The 17748-nt window shown below is 38.7% G+C and overlaps 3 protein-coding genes across 10 annotated transcripts in view; 1 reads left to right on the top strand and 2 right to left on the bottom strand.

The window, feature by feature from the left end:
* Window positions 1-11913, top strand: part of LOC143035052 (uncharacterized) — a 27135-nt gene extending 15222 nt beyond the window's left edge. For all 6 annotated transcript variants that reach the window (XM_076201535.1, XM_076201538.1, XM_076201537.1 and 3 more), the window contains 3 exons: window positions 884-1003; window positions 3336-4322; window positions 6362-11913. In XM_076201535.1, coding sequence (XP_076057650.1) covers window positions 884-1003; window positions 3336-4322; window positions 6362-7153 — 1899 coding nt within the window. In that variant the 3' untranslated portion in view covers window positions 7154-11913. The remainder of the gene's footprint in view (window positions 1-883; window positions 1004-3335; window positions 4323-6361) is intronic.
* Window positions 1-16894, bottom strand: part of LOC143035057 (E3 ubiquitin-protein ligase RNF181-like) — a 48763-nt gene extending 31869 nt beyond the window's left edge. The window contains exon 1 of the mRNA XM_076201546.1: window positions 16860-16894. The gene's annotated coding sequence lies outside the window, so the exon portion shown is untranslated. The remainder of the gene's footprint in view (window positions 1-16859) is intronic.
* On the bottom strand, window positions 8040-17748 carry LOC143035053 (uncharacterized). 3 transcript variants are annotated; one of them, XM_076201540.1, is made up of 2 exons: window positions 17622-17748; window positions 8040-12632 (listed from the first exon to the last, which is right to left on the bottom strand). In XM_076201540.1, exon 2 carries the CDS (start codon window positions 12552-12554, stop codon window positions 11328-11330), a length of 1227 nt encoding a protein of 408 aa, XP_076057655.1. In that variant the 5' UTR covers window positions 12555-12632; window positions 17622-17748; the 3' UTR covers window positions 8040-11327. The 3 variants fall into 3 exon arrangements, with proteins under 3 accessions (XP_076057655.1, XP_076057654.1, XP_076057656.1); XM_076201539.1 differs by lacking the exon at window positions 17622-17748 and adding an exon at window positions 17107-17208; XM_076201541.1 differs by lacking the exon at window positions 17622-17748 and adding an exon at window positions 17102-17123.

Below are 17748 nucleotides of genomic sequence, written 5' to 3'. Positions count from 1 at the left end.
AGGTCAAAGATAATTCAGCAAGATGTAGCACTTCCACAATATGGCCGAACAGTTGGAGCTGGTTTAACCCCATTTCATCACTATGTGGTGACCATCACTGCATCCATTTTAGAAATTTATGGAGTAGACAAGAACATCTCTTGCAACCACTTTCTATTTACTCATATCTGTTGCACTCTTTCTTCCCTGCTTGACAAACATTCCTTTTGCGTCCAATATCCCTTTCACCCCATCCATCCACCTCATTCTTGGTCCTCCTCTCAATTTCATTCCATTCGCTTTGCTTTCCACACTTTTTGTTAGTCTTTCTTCACTCATTCTTTATCCAATTCATCTCAGCATTCTCTGATCATCTGTATGTGCCAGCTCTTCCTAGTCCCACTCTGCCTCACCTCCTCATTTCTCACTCTATCCATCCTTGTTACCTCCCACCAGGGGTAGCAAGGAAGGTGAATGCACGAGTGAGGAAGAGGTTTGGAAAAGGTGGGTGTAAATGGAAGGATGTGGGGAGTGAACCAGTTGTTATTTGCAGATGACACTGTGGTTGTGGCAGATTCTGAAGAGACTAAAGCAGTTACTTAGGAGCTATGGTTCTCCAGCAAGAGACTTGGGGCAACAGAATGATTAATTGACATCATAAACTACTTTCGTTCATTAAGCTTACCATTATCCATCATTGCATCCATATTTTTTTTATTCAGATTAATTAGAAGTAACTTGAGATGTAAACATGTTAATGATACTGATTAGTGTAGATCTTAGGATATGCAGATTCAGGCTCTATACATCATGTATTTTTATTGGACATATTAGTGTGCTGTATTTTTCCAGTACTGTAAGGAATTATTGCAGCAATTTAGAACAATAAGCATTTTTATTCCAGGTTGAAGCAGAAAATCAGAAACTTAAAATAAAAATAGATGCTTCTAATCAAGACCTTGCATCAGCAACTGAACCTGACAGTTGTGAAAAAGATGACCAAATTAAGCTTTTACAAAGAAATGTAAGTACTTCATTCTGTTTTTTGTATGTAGTATCATGAACCATTATCTGCCAAAACAAAAAAGTGAGAATATTCATGTATGTAATGTACAGTAATACCCTATGTCACATGGAATAAAGTTCAATGTCTAAAATTTTATCCTTATTTTATTCATTTCTTGGATACACACAAGGACACAGAGTAAAAGCAATCTTTACACTCATTCAAATTATTTCAAAATATTTCTCTTTCTTTCTCACTTTTCTTAATACCAGGACCATATACACTAACACCCATACCTCCTAATTTATTCTCATTTTTAGCCACTTTATCCTAGGTAATTGCCTTGCTGCATTGGCTTTGAGCCAAGCAATGTGGTAGTTTACAGAGATGACCCTTCATGATTTATGGAGATGGGAGGGACATGGAATGGGTGTTAATATGTATGAAGTGGCTTTAACTTGGCCACATAATCAAAGTGAACCAGATGCACCCACCACAGAGAAGACACCGAACACCTCATCTTCACTGCCCTATTCTAGCCTTACCCTGACACCCAACATATCTCTTGACAGAGTAAATGCTATTTGAGGACAAAGCCTTCAGTGAATGTACAAAGTTTAGATCATTGGAGCCTTTTCAGCCCTCCTGGTCTGCCTTGTCTCCACATTTCTCCTTCTATCTATCCACACAACACCTAGCATACTTCTTAACATATTTAGGCTCTTTCAAATTCCAAGTCTCCACTGTACAGTACTGTGGGCACAATCACTCTCTCATACAGATTTCAAATTTTCATACATACATATACATATACCAAGGCTTTTTCCCCCTTACAAGGGGGCTAGCCAAAAAGAAAAAGGCATAAAATCATTCCCACCCATTCCATCCCTGAATACACTCCACACCCCTCCACCCTCCCTCTTATCTTAGCACCTCCTGGATGACGGGTCATCCCTGCACCTTGTCCACTGCCCTGGGTCAGAAGCAGTGTCGCAAGACACAGCACATCCACAGCAAGGCCGCTTCATTAAATCGGCGACCCCCCCTCTCCGTCCCCCCATTGCCTAAAATGAGAGGACGGGGAGAAATCCCTTCGGGCTGCGTCAAATTTTGCTCACACATACTACCTCACCCCCCATCCACCCGCCCATTCCACCTCATGCTATCACAACATCATCCATATACAACCATTCTCCACTCACCCCTGTCTTCTGTCCTCTCCCGTCCTTCCTCAACAGACATTCCCCTCTTCCCCAAAGCCCCCTTCACCCCATCCATCCACCTCATCCTAGGACGCCCCCTCATGTTCACTCCCTCCACATCTGCCTTCCACACCTCTTTTACTAGTCTTTCTTCACTCATTCTTTCCATGTGTCCAAACCATCCTAATATTCTTTCATCAACCCTATCTCCCTATCAAATCAACCCTATCAAATTTTCATAAAAAATTTAATTTCCCCCCAGACACTTACTTGCCTCCTTTACTCTATAATGTGCCTCCACTCCACTATACACTGCCACATTCTAAAAACTCTGCTTAGTATCTTGTGGATAAAAAGTCATCCCTGTCTTCTGCCACACTCCTTGGATCAAAGGCAGTGCAGCAAGACAGCACTTCCATGATTTAGCATGTGGGATAGGCAGTTATGTTAATATGTTTTCAGAGGATGCAAAGATACTAATAAAGAAAGCTAAGTTCTTAAAAGGATCATGCAATCATAAGTACAGTCATTGAACTACCTATTCTATCTATATCTATATATCAAAGGCTTTCCCCTTATAACAGAAGTAGCCAAGTCAAAAGGCACATACACACTCCAACCCATTCCATTCCCAATCACCACCATTACTCCCCTCTCATTCTGCATTGCCTCTGACCAAGGGCAGTGGGCGAGATGCAAGGATGACCCGTCATCCAGGTGGAGTCAAGATAAGAGAGGGGAGTGGTGAATAGGAGTGGAGTATGTGGGGATGAAATGGGTGGGAGTGGATTTATGCCTATGACTTTGGCTACCCTTCATGTAAGGGGAAAAAAGCCCTTGGTATATGTATGTATGCATATTATGATGCATCATTGTACATCAGGCAGCTAATATGCATGTGAATATTTGACTCTCCCTTTGTGCATCTCATTACCTTGTTTTTACCCACAATTACCTTTAACTTTCTCCTATTGTTCACCTCTTTATTATTACAAAACTTAATTATTTTGTTCAAGATGTCACATGGTCATCAGATATCCTGGTAATGAAGACTGGTGTCAGGTATTTGTGTACCTGTATTTTCTATGCTTGTATAGTTTGAATACATTGCGTATACTTTCTATTTATTCATCAATATTTCTTTGCAGTTAATGAAGCAAGAAGAGCACCTTGAAAAACTTGCAGCTCAGAATCAAGACTTGCAAGCTCAGAATGAAGACCTGGAAATTTTGAAACAAGAAAACATATCACTAAGAAAAGCACTGCAAAATTTTCAAGAAGCTCAGAAAAAGTCTCATGAAGAAAGAGAAAATATTCTCTTGGAAGAAGAGTGGATTTCAAGGTTAGCTGAAACCCGACAAATGTATGAAAATGCCATTCAAGGCTATAAGGAAAGGATTGAATCATTAGAGACAATACTAGAGGAGGAATTGTCAGCAAAGAGGTTGCAGGAGGAAGCATTAGATAAGAGACTGAACGATAAAGAGTTAGAGAAGAAATCGCAGGAAGAAGCATTAGAGAAGAAATTGGAGGAGGAAGAGTTAAAAAAGAAGTTACAGGAGGAGGAACTAAAGAAGAAATTGGAGGAAGAAGAGTTACAGAAGAAACTACAGGAGGAAGAGTTACAAAAGAAACTGCAGGAAGAGGAACTAAGGAAAAAATTGCAAGAGGAAGCATTAGAGAAGAGACTGCAGGAAGAAGCACTAGAAAAAAAGCTGCAGGAAGAAGCGTTAGAAAAGAGATTGCAAGAGGAGTCTTCTAAATCTCAAAGTGAAGAGGATGAAAGTAGGCAGACATCAGCACAGTCTTTGAGTAAAGCTGGTACACTACTTCAAGAACTTGAGGAAATAATACAAAAACTAAAAGGTGTTGACTTGGATGGGGGAAGCTCAAGAGGCATAGATGTAATCAGAGACACAATTGAAGCCAGCCTTAATGAGATGAGGGAAAAAATAACAAGTGAAATTCTTATGCATGAGAGAAAGGACTCTGAATCTCTTGCTAAGCTGGAAGCTAAACACATAGAGGTCTTGTCAATGAAAGACAAAGAATTATTCAGATTACGGAAAATTTTGGCAGAACTTGAGGGAAAGAATCAGCATCTGAATGAGCAGTGCCAATTACTCGAGTTACAGGTGAGTGGTCATAATGTTAAATTATTATTGTTATTGGTATTGTATAATTTATGGTTTCTTGTTAATTTCACTTTCATGAAATAGTATATATCCAACTTATTAGAAGTCTTTTTCTCTTTTATAAAGGGAGTGGGAGTATATCTCTTGAGTTATAATTCACTTTCTCCCAAAATCAATTAATTTTGTTTAGCCATGACAGGGTTCAAACTCAGGCAATATGACAATTTGACTACAGAAACCCATCTTTCCATTAGGCCATCCATAGGCAGCTGGGTCTTGTCCCACTGTCATATAATCAGAGCCTTTACATGCCTAAGTGCTGGCTTGGGGCAAAGTTCTCAGTGACGCCCCCATATCACCACTTCTTGCCTCCACTACCCCTTACTGCCTATGGCCCTAATTTGCGCAACATGATTATAGGATACCAGTACATAATAAAAGATGCATTTTCTGTATGTGCCATATAATTAAGTTAAAATTAAAGAGTAAATTTTTTCATATATAATAGAAAAACGCATTCCTCAGACTGCAATGTGGTTGTGTTAGTATTTTCTGAAAAATATTGACCTAAAAATAAACAGTTACCATAAGCATGATAAGACCTTATAAAAAGTGTTATCATGGAAAGAATGAGTGAAGAAAGATTAGTAAAAGGGGTGTGGAAGACAGAGGTGGAAGGAATGAACACAAGGGGTTGACCAAGAATGAGAAGGATGGATGGGGTAAAAGGGGCAATGGAAAAAAGGAGGATGTCTGTTGAGGAAGGGAGGGAGAAGACAGAAGATACGGGTGAGCAGAGAATGGTTGTGTATGGATGATGCATGGAAAGGAATAGGAGGGTTAGGGAATATGTGTGAATGATATTTTGACACAACCCGGAGGGATTTCTCTCTGTCTTCTCTTTTTTTGCATAAGGGGATGGAGGGGGGCAGGGGTTGTCAATTAAATGAAGCAGCCTTGCTTCTGACCCAGGGTAGTGGGTAAGGTGCACGGATAACTCATCATCCAGGACAAGCCAAGAAAAGAGGGAGGGAAGGATGGTGAATGGGAGTGGAGTATGTGGGGATAAAGTGGGTGAAAGTGGATTTATACCTTTGACTTCCTCCCTTGTAAGGCAGGAAAAGCTGTTGGTATATGTATGTATGATAAGACCAGAAGATAATGATTGGTCATATTGATTAGTAAATTACATTAGGAATTTTCTTGCTTTGCTTCTGGCAAATTCATAAATAGATACATACACACACCAAGGGCTTTTTCCCCCTTACAAGGGAGGTAGCCAAAGTCAAAGGCATAAATCCACTCCCACCTATTTCATCCTCACATACTCCACTCCCATTCACCACCCCTCCCTCTCTCTTTTCTTGGCTCCTCCTGGATGACAGGTCATCCCTGCATCTCACCCACTGCCCTGGGGCAGAAACAATGCAGTAAGACACAGCACACCCCACAGCAATGCCACTTCATTTAATTGGCGACCTCACCCTCTCTGTTCCCCTCATACAGAAAAAGAGGGGACGGGGAGAAATCCCCTTTGGGCTGTATCGGAACATCATTCACGCATACTCCCTAACCCTCCCATCCCCCACCCATCCCTTCCATGCATCATCCATATACAACCATTTTCCACTCAATAATTTTTTTTTTGTGTAGACATTTTAGCTATTGACTAGCGAAATAATTAAAACAATTTTAAATTTTGTATTCGATATCCCTATTGCAAAAAGGAAAAGGGAAAATGTTTTGTTTATTCAATTGCAAAAATCCTCAATTATGGTGAAATGTTCAGGGCTTCTTTGACTTCTTTTTTTATTATCATTATTTTGTCAGCCTTGTGGGCAGCAAGACCACCTCCCTAAAAGTGCTGCCCCCGGGGATATGCCCCCCCCCCTGCCCTCCCCCATGTGAGGGCTGTGCATGTAATGTCCAAATTCAAATCCTGCAAGAGCTATACATTATAAATTCTATCCTATCACTTGATATACATCTTGAACAATTAATATACTAGTATAAAAACTATACTTTCTGTATCTTTTCAGTCGCAAGCCAGTGCAAGAAATGTAAGCATCGAAGCTTCAGAATTGCAAGACAGGATACGAGCATTGCAAAACCTACCACAAACTTTACAAGAAACTGAAACCAGACTAAGCGAAATGCAACACACATTATCACAAGCTCAGAATGATAATGAACAGTTACACTTAAAACTTAAACAACTCAGTGAAAAACTTGAAAAAAAGGATATGAAACTTAAAGGCGAGAGACAAATTGTAGCTGAACTGAAGGAAGAGATGTCACAGCAAAGAGAGGCATATTCGCTTTTGCAAGCAAAATTAGGGGAAGAAGAAAAGAAAATAATTCAGTACGAATCAGAAATCCTTAAGAGAGATACAATTTTAGAGCAAACGTCTGCTCAGCTGGAGGAGAGAATTCGTGAATGTAGTAGAGTTTCGGGTGAAGTAGAACGTTTGAGAGCTGATAAAAGCCAAGCACTTGAAAAACTGAGAGATCAACTTGACATGAGGGACTCTGGTACTTCACAGAAGCTTCTGGATGCGCATGGAAAGGCAGCGAAGCTTCAAGCTCAGCTATCTACACTTCGGTCAGAGAAAGAAACCAGTGAGAGAACACTTCGTCAGCAGATACGTAACTTAGAGGATCAGATGGATCAACTGCGTCTTATGAATTCCACATTGCAAAAACAGTTGTCTGCTGTCCGATCAACGTATGATTCCATGTTTACACCTCTCACAGGAGCAACTCTCCAAACAGGTTTTGATATCCTTGGACCTTCTATACATATTCCTCCCCACACAGAGCACCAACACTAAATATTAAATACAGCTTGATGTATTAAAAATTATTTGGAGAGAAAAAAAAAAAAAAAAAAAAGTGTGGGATAGGTGTAGGGTGGTAGTATAGTTTGATTTTGTCACCCTCCTTATATGGAGGGAAAGGGCCTTTTAGTATACGTATATGGGAACTTATAAAATTTGATTAAATGAAGCAGCCTTGTTGTGGGTGTGTCTTGTCTTACTGCATTGCTTTTGACCCAGGATAATGGACAAGATGCAGGGATGACCCGTCAACCGGGAGGAGCCAAGATGAGAGGGAGGGTGGGAGGAGTGGTGAATAGGGGTGGGAGTGGGATTATGTCTCTCGGTCCTGATGGCTTAGAATTAAAGTGTATTGTGGTTGATAAAAAAATGTATATCTGTTCACTGGGACCCATTTCAGTGGTATACATATATATATATATATATGTGTATTTACACACAAAAATACCCTTTTCTCTCCTATAAGGGGATGTGGCGAGTCAAAATACACACCCATCTCACATATTCATCCACTGCCCTTTCCATCTCAGCACCTCATTGACAAAGGCATTTAGTCCCATCATATTGCTCAGGTGGAAGGCAATGCAGCAAGACAGAGCATCTCTACAGCAGGGCCCACCAGCCAGAGCTGGTTTATCTCCACCACTTCATTATATGGTGACTCCCCTTCTCCTCCAGTTTATACGGTGTATGGGGGGGGGGAATGAACAAGCAAAACTGGGAAAATATCACTTTGTCTATTGAAGGATTATATCACTATCTTGTTCATAACAGCTGAATCAAAATTTCATTTTAATATTTCCACTGCAAGAGAGAGCAGTAACAGTCTGATATATTTATTTATTTATTTTTCTTTTTTTAATGGACTTTAATCTGGGTACCCAACTCTGATGAAACAGTAAATATAAATCTAATGTAGTTCATAAAAGCACTGAATTAGAGCTCTCAGTTTTCATGCTACAACTATTGTACATTATTACCATATCTTATACCAACTGTGTTTTCATCTTTATTAACAAATGTATGCAGAATTTTAATTGAACAAATGTATCTTTTTTCTTACAGATGATATATATTTTGTATTTTTGTATATATTCTCATACTTAAGGAAACTCTTCAACATTTTTGAGACTATTTCATAATTTTCTTTCTCCCTCTTTGATTTGCAGATTATAGTATCATTTGTAATAGAATCCATTATGGTCTATTCTGGGGAGGGCCAAGCAGAACTGGACACCTCCCCACTCCTCTGAAGTACATCAGCACCCATCTGTAATTCCTTTGTTGTTTCAGTATTGTGGCCACATGGATGTTCTATATAAGGTTCACAAGCATTCATAAACTAAATGCAAATTGTTACACAAGAGAATATATTTGTAGTAAAGGATGCACATTGACCATACATACATACATACATATACCAAGGCTTTTTCCCCCTTACAAGGGAGGTAGCCAAAAAGGGAAAGGCATAAAAACACTCCCACCCATTTCATCCCTACATACACTCAGCACCCCTCCCACCCTCCCTCTCATCTGAGCACCTCCTGGATGACGGGTCATCCCTGCACCCTGCCTACCGCCCTGGGTCAGAAGCAGTGTCGCAAGACACAGCACATCCACAGCAAGGCCGCTTCATTTAATCGGCGACCCCCCCTCTCCGTCCCCCCTTGCATATAAGGAGAGGACGGGGAGAAATCCCTTCGGGCTGCGTCAAAATTTACTCACACATACTACCCCACCCCCACCCCCCTGCCCATTCCTCCTCATGCAATCACAACCATACATAAGGGTTAGAAATGCCCCACACCAGGAAAGCAGTTATTTGTAGTGAAAGCATAGCTTTCAAGATTTGAACCTACACTATGTTGGCATAGTTCAACACTCTACTGAATGAACTAAAGGTCAGTCCCAAATCAGTCGAAAGTCAGTAGGAATAGTGCTGCATCTTCCAATCTAAGACAATTCTTCTTGCCCTCACATGTGATCAATATGTTTCTTTTGCTGCAAATGTATTCAGTTGCCTGTGAACCTTATGCAGTCATAGGGCCACCATACTGGAGCAACTGGGAAGAACTACAATGGGATGCCAACACATTCCCCAGGAAGTGGGGGAGGAAAGCTTAAATGTACCCTTACTCTTATATCTCCCACTGGAATCCAAATTTGTTCCACTTCTGTACAAATTTCATTTTATTGGGCAGCTATTTTGCATTCCAGATTAACTGGATATCTACTTGAAACATTTTAGTCTTTTAAGTTTATGCTGTATATAGGAACAACATAGTATGATATACACATACTGTTAATACATGTTTATGATATCCACATGTGCTCTTAGCATTTAGTGCCGTTCTTCTACTTAGGTCAAAACATAATTCATTATCATTTGTTTTTAGCATTTCTCTCATAAATTCAGTTTGAAAATGCAGCATAATTTGATATCCACTAGTACTTAGTTCTAATGTTACAGGCAGGAATGAGCACAACACTGGACACTTGAGTATGTTTGTGAAAATGTGCTTTATTTGTATTTTATGTGCCTAGTAAACAGTCTCTGTGGTCTGCTTGATTTACAATCATGTGATAAATGTCATATTAAATTTTTTTGTGATATGCACCAGTTTTATAGGATCTTCTGTGATGACTTCCTTTAACTTGTCCTAATAAAAGGGGATTATCTTGGGAAAATATGTTTTATTGCTATCCACATGATTACAGAACCATCCTGATTGTATCTTTTATTTCATCTAATTTCAGTACCCTTTACATGCAGGGGTGCCCACGGAAATGACTGTGATAAATACAGATGCACACAGGTCAGACATTCTAGGGTGGGGCTGGCAAGCAAATCAAGGCTTGTCTGTTAAGGATGTTTCCCTTAACAGAGGCACATTGTGGGGACCCATTGTGACTTAGAGGTCCACAATGGATTCACATGCATCTAATGTGTCTGCCTGTGGGTGCCCCTTTTTCCATGTACAGTATTGTTAATATGAAAAATGTATATACAAAAACCACTCCTCAAATCATATAAAACAAGTGGTGCTAAGCACAACAAACCCCACTAAATAGCCATTATTCTAATACAACTTAATGCTAAGTTTCTCCAAGTCAAGAGTCACGTGATGTCATGGGTAACTTCTTATATGTACATACATACACCAAAGGCTTTTTCCCCCTTACAAGGGAGGTAGCCAGATGTATTACTTCATGTAAGTATTACTTCCTATATGTACATATCAAATATCTACTTGCAACCATTTTCAAGCTATTGCCATCTTAAAAATGGTATGACTGTGTTTTACCTTTTTTAATTAATGGAAGGTGCTCAGATGAGAGGGAGGGTGGGAGGGGTGTGGAGTGTATTTAGGGATGAAATGGGTGGGAGTGATTTTATGCCTCTCTATTTTTGGCTACCTCCCTTGAAAGGGGGAAAAAGCCTTGGTATATGTATGTATGTATGTACATAAAATGTTTTTATGATAAGTGAAAACCTACATATGGCTTCCTCTATGCTGGTGACTGTAAAGATGTTTATCTGCAATAATTTTTGAGTTAAGAACCTCAAGATGTATGTTACCTTGAGTTTGACTTTTAAAGTCACTCAAGCTACTATTGTATTTTTTCATTATTGTGATATACAGGATTACAACTGAGAAATTGAATAAGATAATTTTGGTCTTAATTTGAAGCAAATTGGACAATTTCAATGGAAGTTGAAACCAGAAGATTAATTTTACTTTTCTGGTTACCTTAATCCAATTACTGTACCCTTAAAACCTAATAATATTGGAACCATTGCTTACCTTTTCTGAAAATTATGTGAACTGATCCAGCCATTTTGCCACAACATTGCTGACAATCAGTCAATTGTTGTCTGAAGCGGTCCATACATGATCAATTATGCAATTTCATTGTCAATTCAGAGTATTGACAATGAAATTGCGCAATATAATTGATCGTGTATGGGCCGCTTGAGTTTCACTAAGTGGCTGGCAATGATCCTCAGAACCTCCCATAGATCTCTTATTTGGACTTATGTGTTGTAATGTGGGACTGTTCCTATGTCACCAGGTCAAAGTGGTAGAAACAAACTCGAAAAACAACAAAACTCAACCCTGGAATCTCTCCAGTGAGGTAACAATCCTAAGCAATGACTTATTTGTGATTAAAATTTACAGACCTCTGGTAACCCATGAGAGTAAAAATTTGGCACAATAGCTTTTGTTCCAACTAATGCACCAGTGCTGTAACTCATACCATGGATATCTTCACATTTTTTCTTGTGTGCCTTTCCTCGACAGTGTTGCTCCAAACTCTTCCTGGAGGTACATGGGACTGAACATGTTGAACAAAAGAATTGTCCATTCATTTGCTGGGAAGGATCTCCAAGGTTTGGCTGACTTGGACCTGAACTAAACATAGAATATTTACCAATTTCTTGGCATCTGCTCACCTGACCAGGTGATTTAATTAAATTCATGTGATTTATACCCATATATGAAGAGTTGCACTTGCAGTTTGTTTGGGTAGTACCCAAGGCGATACCTCCTTCTGGATGAACACCACTGTAATGATCCACTGATACTCCATAGTGTGATTGCTTTCCATAATAGCCATGTTTTGCCTGATTTGCTCTTATTTGTGTCTGATTTCCAATTACATGATGATGTGAACTCTGATATTTAAATTGGTTGTTATTCATTTGAAAGTTAGGATGACTATCACTCAAATTATCCTTTTCAATATCTGAGGATTTTTTCTCAGATTGCTTAGCCTTCTGTTTCTGGTGTTTTGAACCTTGAAGGTGTTCTTTGTAGTTTCTAAGGCCCATCACAGGCACATCGCACACTGCACAGTAGTGGAAATCTTTATTTTTATCTCCATCATCATTTGTGGAAGAATCATGACATGGTTGTACAGCAGAATTCTCTTGGGGTACATCAATACCAGGTGATGGTACCACTTTGCTCTCAGGTCTGTCTACATGATCTATACTAGAATTATCCTCTGCAATTGATATTTGATTGACACCTATGCTTGTCTGATCACAGGACGAAAATCTCTCTTCTTTTTCTTCCGTAGGAGTACAATGTAAACTACGAGTGGGTTCTCCTTCACAATCTTGGACTTTCACTTTCTTTAGAATGTTACTTGCATGCTCAACGGAATAACAATGTTCTATGAAACATTTTAAGTTTTCATACTTGAGGTTACATACACTGCATGACAAAACTCCTGGTATGGATGTTTCTGCTACAGAGCTAGAACTATGGGCCTCCTTGCACTTTTTTAAGTGTAGTTTTCCACTGCAATGCTGATCATAACTCTTCTTGGAGTTGCACATGGTAAAACATGGCGAACAAATGTATGGTGCTTCTTCTCTGGTTACCATACTTGCCACTTGAGGAGCTTCCAATCCTAGAATAACTTATTCTTTCTATGGCTCTTCCTTCAAACAGTCATTGATCACCTATAGGAGAAAAAAAAAATAGTTAAAAAAAAAAAAAAAAAAAAAAATCAGTGAAATAACAAAGTATAAACATACGTCTCAAAAGGCCTTCTCCCCCTACTCATCATTCATCAACCTTTCCATCTCATCATCACACTCACCCTGGTCACACCATTGACTGGGAGATGGAATAGAATAGAATAGAAAAAAAAATATATATATATATATATATATATATATACATATATATATATATATACATATATATATATACAGGGGCCGCGAAAAGTTTGGGCGCAAAATTATAGGCGGCCAAACTTTCCACTAAACTCAAAACATGCGAAAAATACAACTTTCCGCCCAAACTTTTCGCTATTTTTCAATGCTAGCGTTTGTACCCGTATTTAGCCGAGACAATACGCACTACTTGGCAACTCTGTTTAGGCGCACTCGATGTCACGTGGAGTCAGTTTCTAAACATCTCTCACGGGGAGTAGTCTTTTTTTTGCGGTGGTCTCTGTTTCTGTGCCTTGATATCTCCGTAATGGGAAGTGGTAAAGAGCTGGAAAGAGACAGTTGTTACAATCATAACCCTCTATAAGGAGGGTTATAAGTGTAAATATATTGCTACTCGTGTGGGAATTGGAGTGCGTCAAGTGCAAAAGTGGACCAATAAATTTCGAGACGGAGGAAGTGACATCATTCCTATTCCAAAGCATCGCTCTGGTCGGCCAAGGAAGATATCAAATCGTACTTCTACGGTTATTAGGAGGCAGTTAGATAAAGATCCAATGCTCACAGCTCGAAAACTGAAAGAAAATAACCCTGCACTGCTGCATGATGTGTCTGTAAGATGTATTTCTGATCATTTAGCCAAAGATTTACAATACCGTAGTTGCTGTGCTAAAGTTCTTCCCCTCCTAAGTGCAAAAAACATACGTGATCGCATAGCATTTTGCAAGAAATATAAGGACTGGTCCTTAGAAGACTGGGAACGAGTATTGTGGAGTGATGAGTCAACGTTTGTGGTGTCGTCGGGCTGCAGGTCGAAGCGTGTGAGGCGCCCCAGGGGGTCTGACCCTAATGACCCTCGCTATACAGCTAAAGTGGTGGAACATGCTGCGAGTGTTATGGTGTGGGGATGTTTTGCATTTGGTGGAGTTGGCAATTTAGTGTTTCTTGCACAAAATGAGAGTGTAAATCAGCACACTTATTTCGAGTTATTGTGTGATAACCTGCCTGAAAGTTTTGAAAAGTGCAATGCTAGTTGGTTTATGCAGGACGGAGCTCCTGCTCACACAGCTCGGTCTGTTACCCAATGGTTAGAAGACTGTGGTGTTGATTACTTCAAAAAATAGCCTGGAAATTCTCCAGACCTAAATCCCATTGAGTACGTATGGCATATAATTAAAAAACAGCTTCAAGATTGTGACGTCTCCACTGTAGCTAAGCTAAAAACAGAAATACAGGATATTTGGGATAATATTATTCCTCAACACGTACAAAACCTGGCAAGATGCATCCCGGCACATTTGGAGAAGGTCATAAAGCTTAAAGGAAAATCGCTTGGTAAATAAGGTATGTAATAAGCCATTTATAGGTCTTTAAATGATTATTTAAATGTCACAAGTGTTTACATTTGTGTCTCGTTAATTACGCGCCCAAACTTTTCGCGGCCACTGTATATATATACATACATATATGTTTTACAAAGGTCAATCCTACAGTGCTTGATTCCCCACACCTCCCTTCAAGCTGGAGACATAGAAATGAAATCATCAGGTAAAATCCTATGTTCTACATGCACAAAACCCATGCATCTATCAGGAGCCTGACATTATAATTTTCATCTATAATGATCTGATATATTTCCTGCTAAACAGTGCCACATCCTGTGATTCTCTTGTTAACTTTCAATTTACAACCATATAATCAATCATACTTCACCTCTACTGTTATGCTTCAATAACAACTTACTTATTACATCTGACCTTGAATTTTTGTAGGTTTCCCATTCATAGGTCACATTTCTTCTTAGGATATTTTTTACAGAACAGGGTCTTTTAGAGGAACTGAAATTTAAGTTCCTTCCAGTAGTTATTTTATTATTACTATTATTTTTTTACATATGGCATGGGCCTGGGGGGCTTGGAAATAATTCTGTGTCCCCTTATACCTGTGAATGTCAGGAGTCAGTTGTAATTCATAAATACATTTTTACTGAATTCATCCTAAGGCCCGATAATAAAATGAAGTGATGATGATGTAAATTATCTTTGCTAACTGTAAGCAATGAACAGTACTAATAATGGTTGCTCACAAAAAATAAGAGCCAGTACTAAAATTTGTATTGCTTTCACTTTTCTCTACCGTAATGCTCACATTTGGAGACCTTGCATGCAAAGAACCCAAAGGCTTCATTCTTGAACCATTTCTATTCATAGAATCAGTACATTAAAGACTAAAATATATTTTCATCTAGGTTTGTTAATAAAATAATACTGTGCATGATACCAAATGATACCTTAAAATATCTATATACCAGAAACGGGTTTGGAACCTACATCAGAAGTACCCAAGTGCATCCAAAGCAATCATCTTTGCTCTATGTAGTGGGATACCTATGGCAAATGGATGTCAATGGTAGCTACTGAAGAATGAACACAGGCTTCTGTTGTTTCTAAGTGAGATTGAAGCCTAATACATTGCAGCAACATACAGACATGGGAAAATAAAACTGACGATACTGGGTAATGATCCAACAAAATGCTGAAGGCAAGTTGTATGTGGCACCTCATGATAACTGTTCATGGGAGAGGATGTACATGTTGAGTGATCCAAGGTATGTAGTGGATACCTTTACTGCTTTTTTAGCGCAAGAATGTTATTTGACGAGGCTCAAGTCTACTGTGTTGCGTGTTGCCTGGTTGACTTTACACCACTCCTGAAAGCCCTTTTTCTAGATCATCATACTATATGATCCAAAGAATGACAAGAAAAAGACTTCTTTTTTCTTAAGGTTTGGTCAGTGTAAGAATGTATAACTATTGTCAAGCTGATCCAGCCAAGTAGTGATAGTATGTTCTATTTCTGAGTAAAATAGGCAACAGCCAGATGCACAAGATGGCACTACTCCTGATCAGGTAATCCGACTTTTCGACCAAGTGAAGAGAACTATCTAGCAACAGTCTGAGTGACCACATGTGAAAATACCACTCCTGAGATCTGATTTAATCCACTAAATAATGGTAGAAAAAAAAGGTCCTTCAGCTGAATAAAATGGTCTGGCGATAATTAGACCATGCACGATAATGCCATTCTAAAACAGGTAAACAGAGATATGTTTTAATCCATTTCATAGATAGAGGTGCTCCCTAAAAGTAATGACATTATCTAGTAGCCAGACTAAGTACACAACACCACTACTGAATAAGCACAGTTTCCAACCTGTCTGGTAATGTGGTTCTTTTCCTTTACTGAACAGAATTGCCTGACAGACCTTGGAATGAATACATACAACTTCACTCCTTATTGGGTTAACTGAGATAGGTTTTAACTTTTTTCTGGCACAAAAAGAGTTCTCTCAATTGCATATTGTCATCTGTCAATGGCTAAAATAAATGTGTATCATAATACCAGCTTCAATTTGGCTCACAGCATGCAATTATAGTACTCCTGTGTGCAACGACAAATATCAACCTAAACCTAAAATTTTACCAATGACTTCATTAGATGGAAAACTGTACTCCTCAAAACTTTAAAAGGACTCAAATTATATTTCACTAACTCATTGATGAACATCGTTACATTAAAGTATCTTATTCTGGTTATATTATTCTATTCTGTTAAGAGATATACTTCCACTTCAAACACAACCATCTGTCATAGGCATGTTTTGAGAAACAAAAACTTCACAATTTGTTAATGCATGAAGCCATTTCATTTTAGATACTTGTGATCTTATCATGCTCCTGTTAACAATACTACTGCCTCTACATGACAACACGTTTGTTTCTAATTTTCTCTGCATTGATAGTCGTGAATGAAAGTGCCAAACTGGGTCTACGTATAAAACTTTGCCTGATGAATGCGGAATGACCTTGGAAGTTACACATATGCAGTTTGTCAACTACTGTGTTCTACGTCATGGAGATTTCTGTCATCCCTTTTCTTTATGTGTTACGTCATTGGTAAAGCTTTCTTCTTTGTTTTCAATATCTGATAGAAAAGACGATCTCATATTCTTACTTATCTGCCCCGTTGTTTCTTCCGTAGGCGTGTCGGACTGGAAGTTTACGATGCCTATCTTAGATAAACTTACGTATTCAGTAGATTTTGATAACATCTTCTGCATGAATAAAAAAAGACTCCTATTGTTTAACCATTACCATGATACAATATGTTTGTTATATTTTTTTGCTAACCACAAAATGTGCGCTACATAGCACACCTGGTTTAAGTGTCCATACCAATAAACAAAAAAATCATACTGTACTCTAAATGTAACGAAGTTCAACTTCGCTATATATACAGCAGTGCAGAAAAGATACTGGCTCGTTTCTACGTAAACAACTGCATATGCAAACTGCGTTCAAATGATGGACGCTTACAATTATTTACTTGAGGTTACAACCTAAATATATATATATATATATATATATATATATATATATATATAATATATATATATATATATATATATATATATATATATATATATATAATTGCGAAGCGAGCAACTGAACGAAACGAGAAGTCTTCAATCAGTTCAATAACTACTGACAACTTCCACCAAACCTTGCATTTCTAGCGTTAGCTAGTCGTCGACTTCACAAGAAGCTTAACGTTAATCTTATTGAATCATCGCATTATCTACAGGGTATTTATTCGCTTCTGACTTCACATAATTTTCCACTATGGTATGTATCATGTTGACCACTGATAATTTATCATCAGTTTTTAGATTTACCACGTATCCTGTTGTACAACGTTACAATATCTAATCCTTACCAATTCCGTGAATAGGACATTTGGTGAACCAACGCAGATGAACCTTCAGGTGGCCAGTAGCCCAGTCGATGGCTGCCGTGGACTACCTTGTATCACTCGCTATCCTGTACGATAAGGGTAACAAATT

This window comes from Oratosquilla oratoria, chromosome 18, assembly GCF_046742065.1.
Source record: "Oratosquilla oratoria isolate Oo_2021 chromosome 18, ASM4674206v1, whole genome shotgun sequence".
Lineage (NCBI taxonomy): Eukaryota > Metazoa > Arthropoda > Malacostraca > Stomatopoda > Squillidae > Oratosquilla > Oratosquilla oratoria.
This window is presented reverse-complemented; position numbering and strand designations above follow the sequence as displayed.

Excerpts from the sequence above, each read along its gene's own strand:
- LOC143035053 (XM_076201540.1), bottom strand. The coding sequence starts at position 12,554 with ATGGTAACCAGAGAAGAAGCACCATACATTTGTTCGCCATGTTTTACC.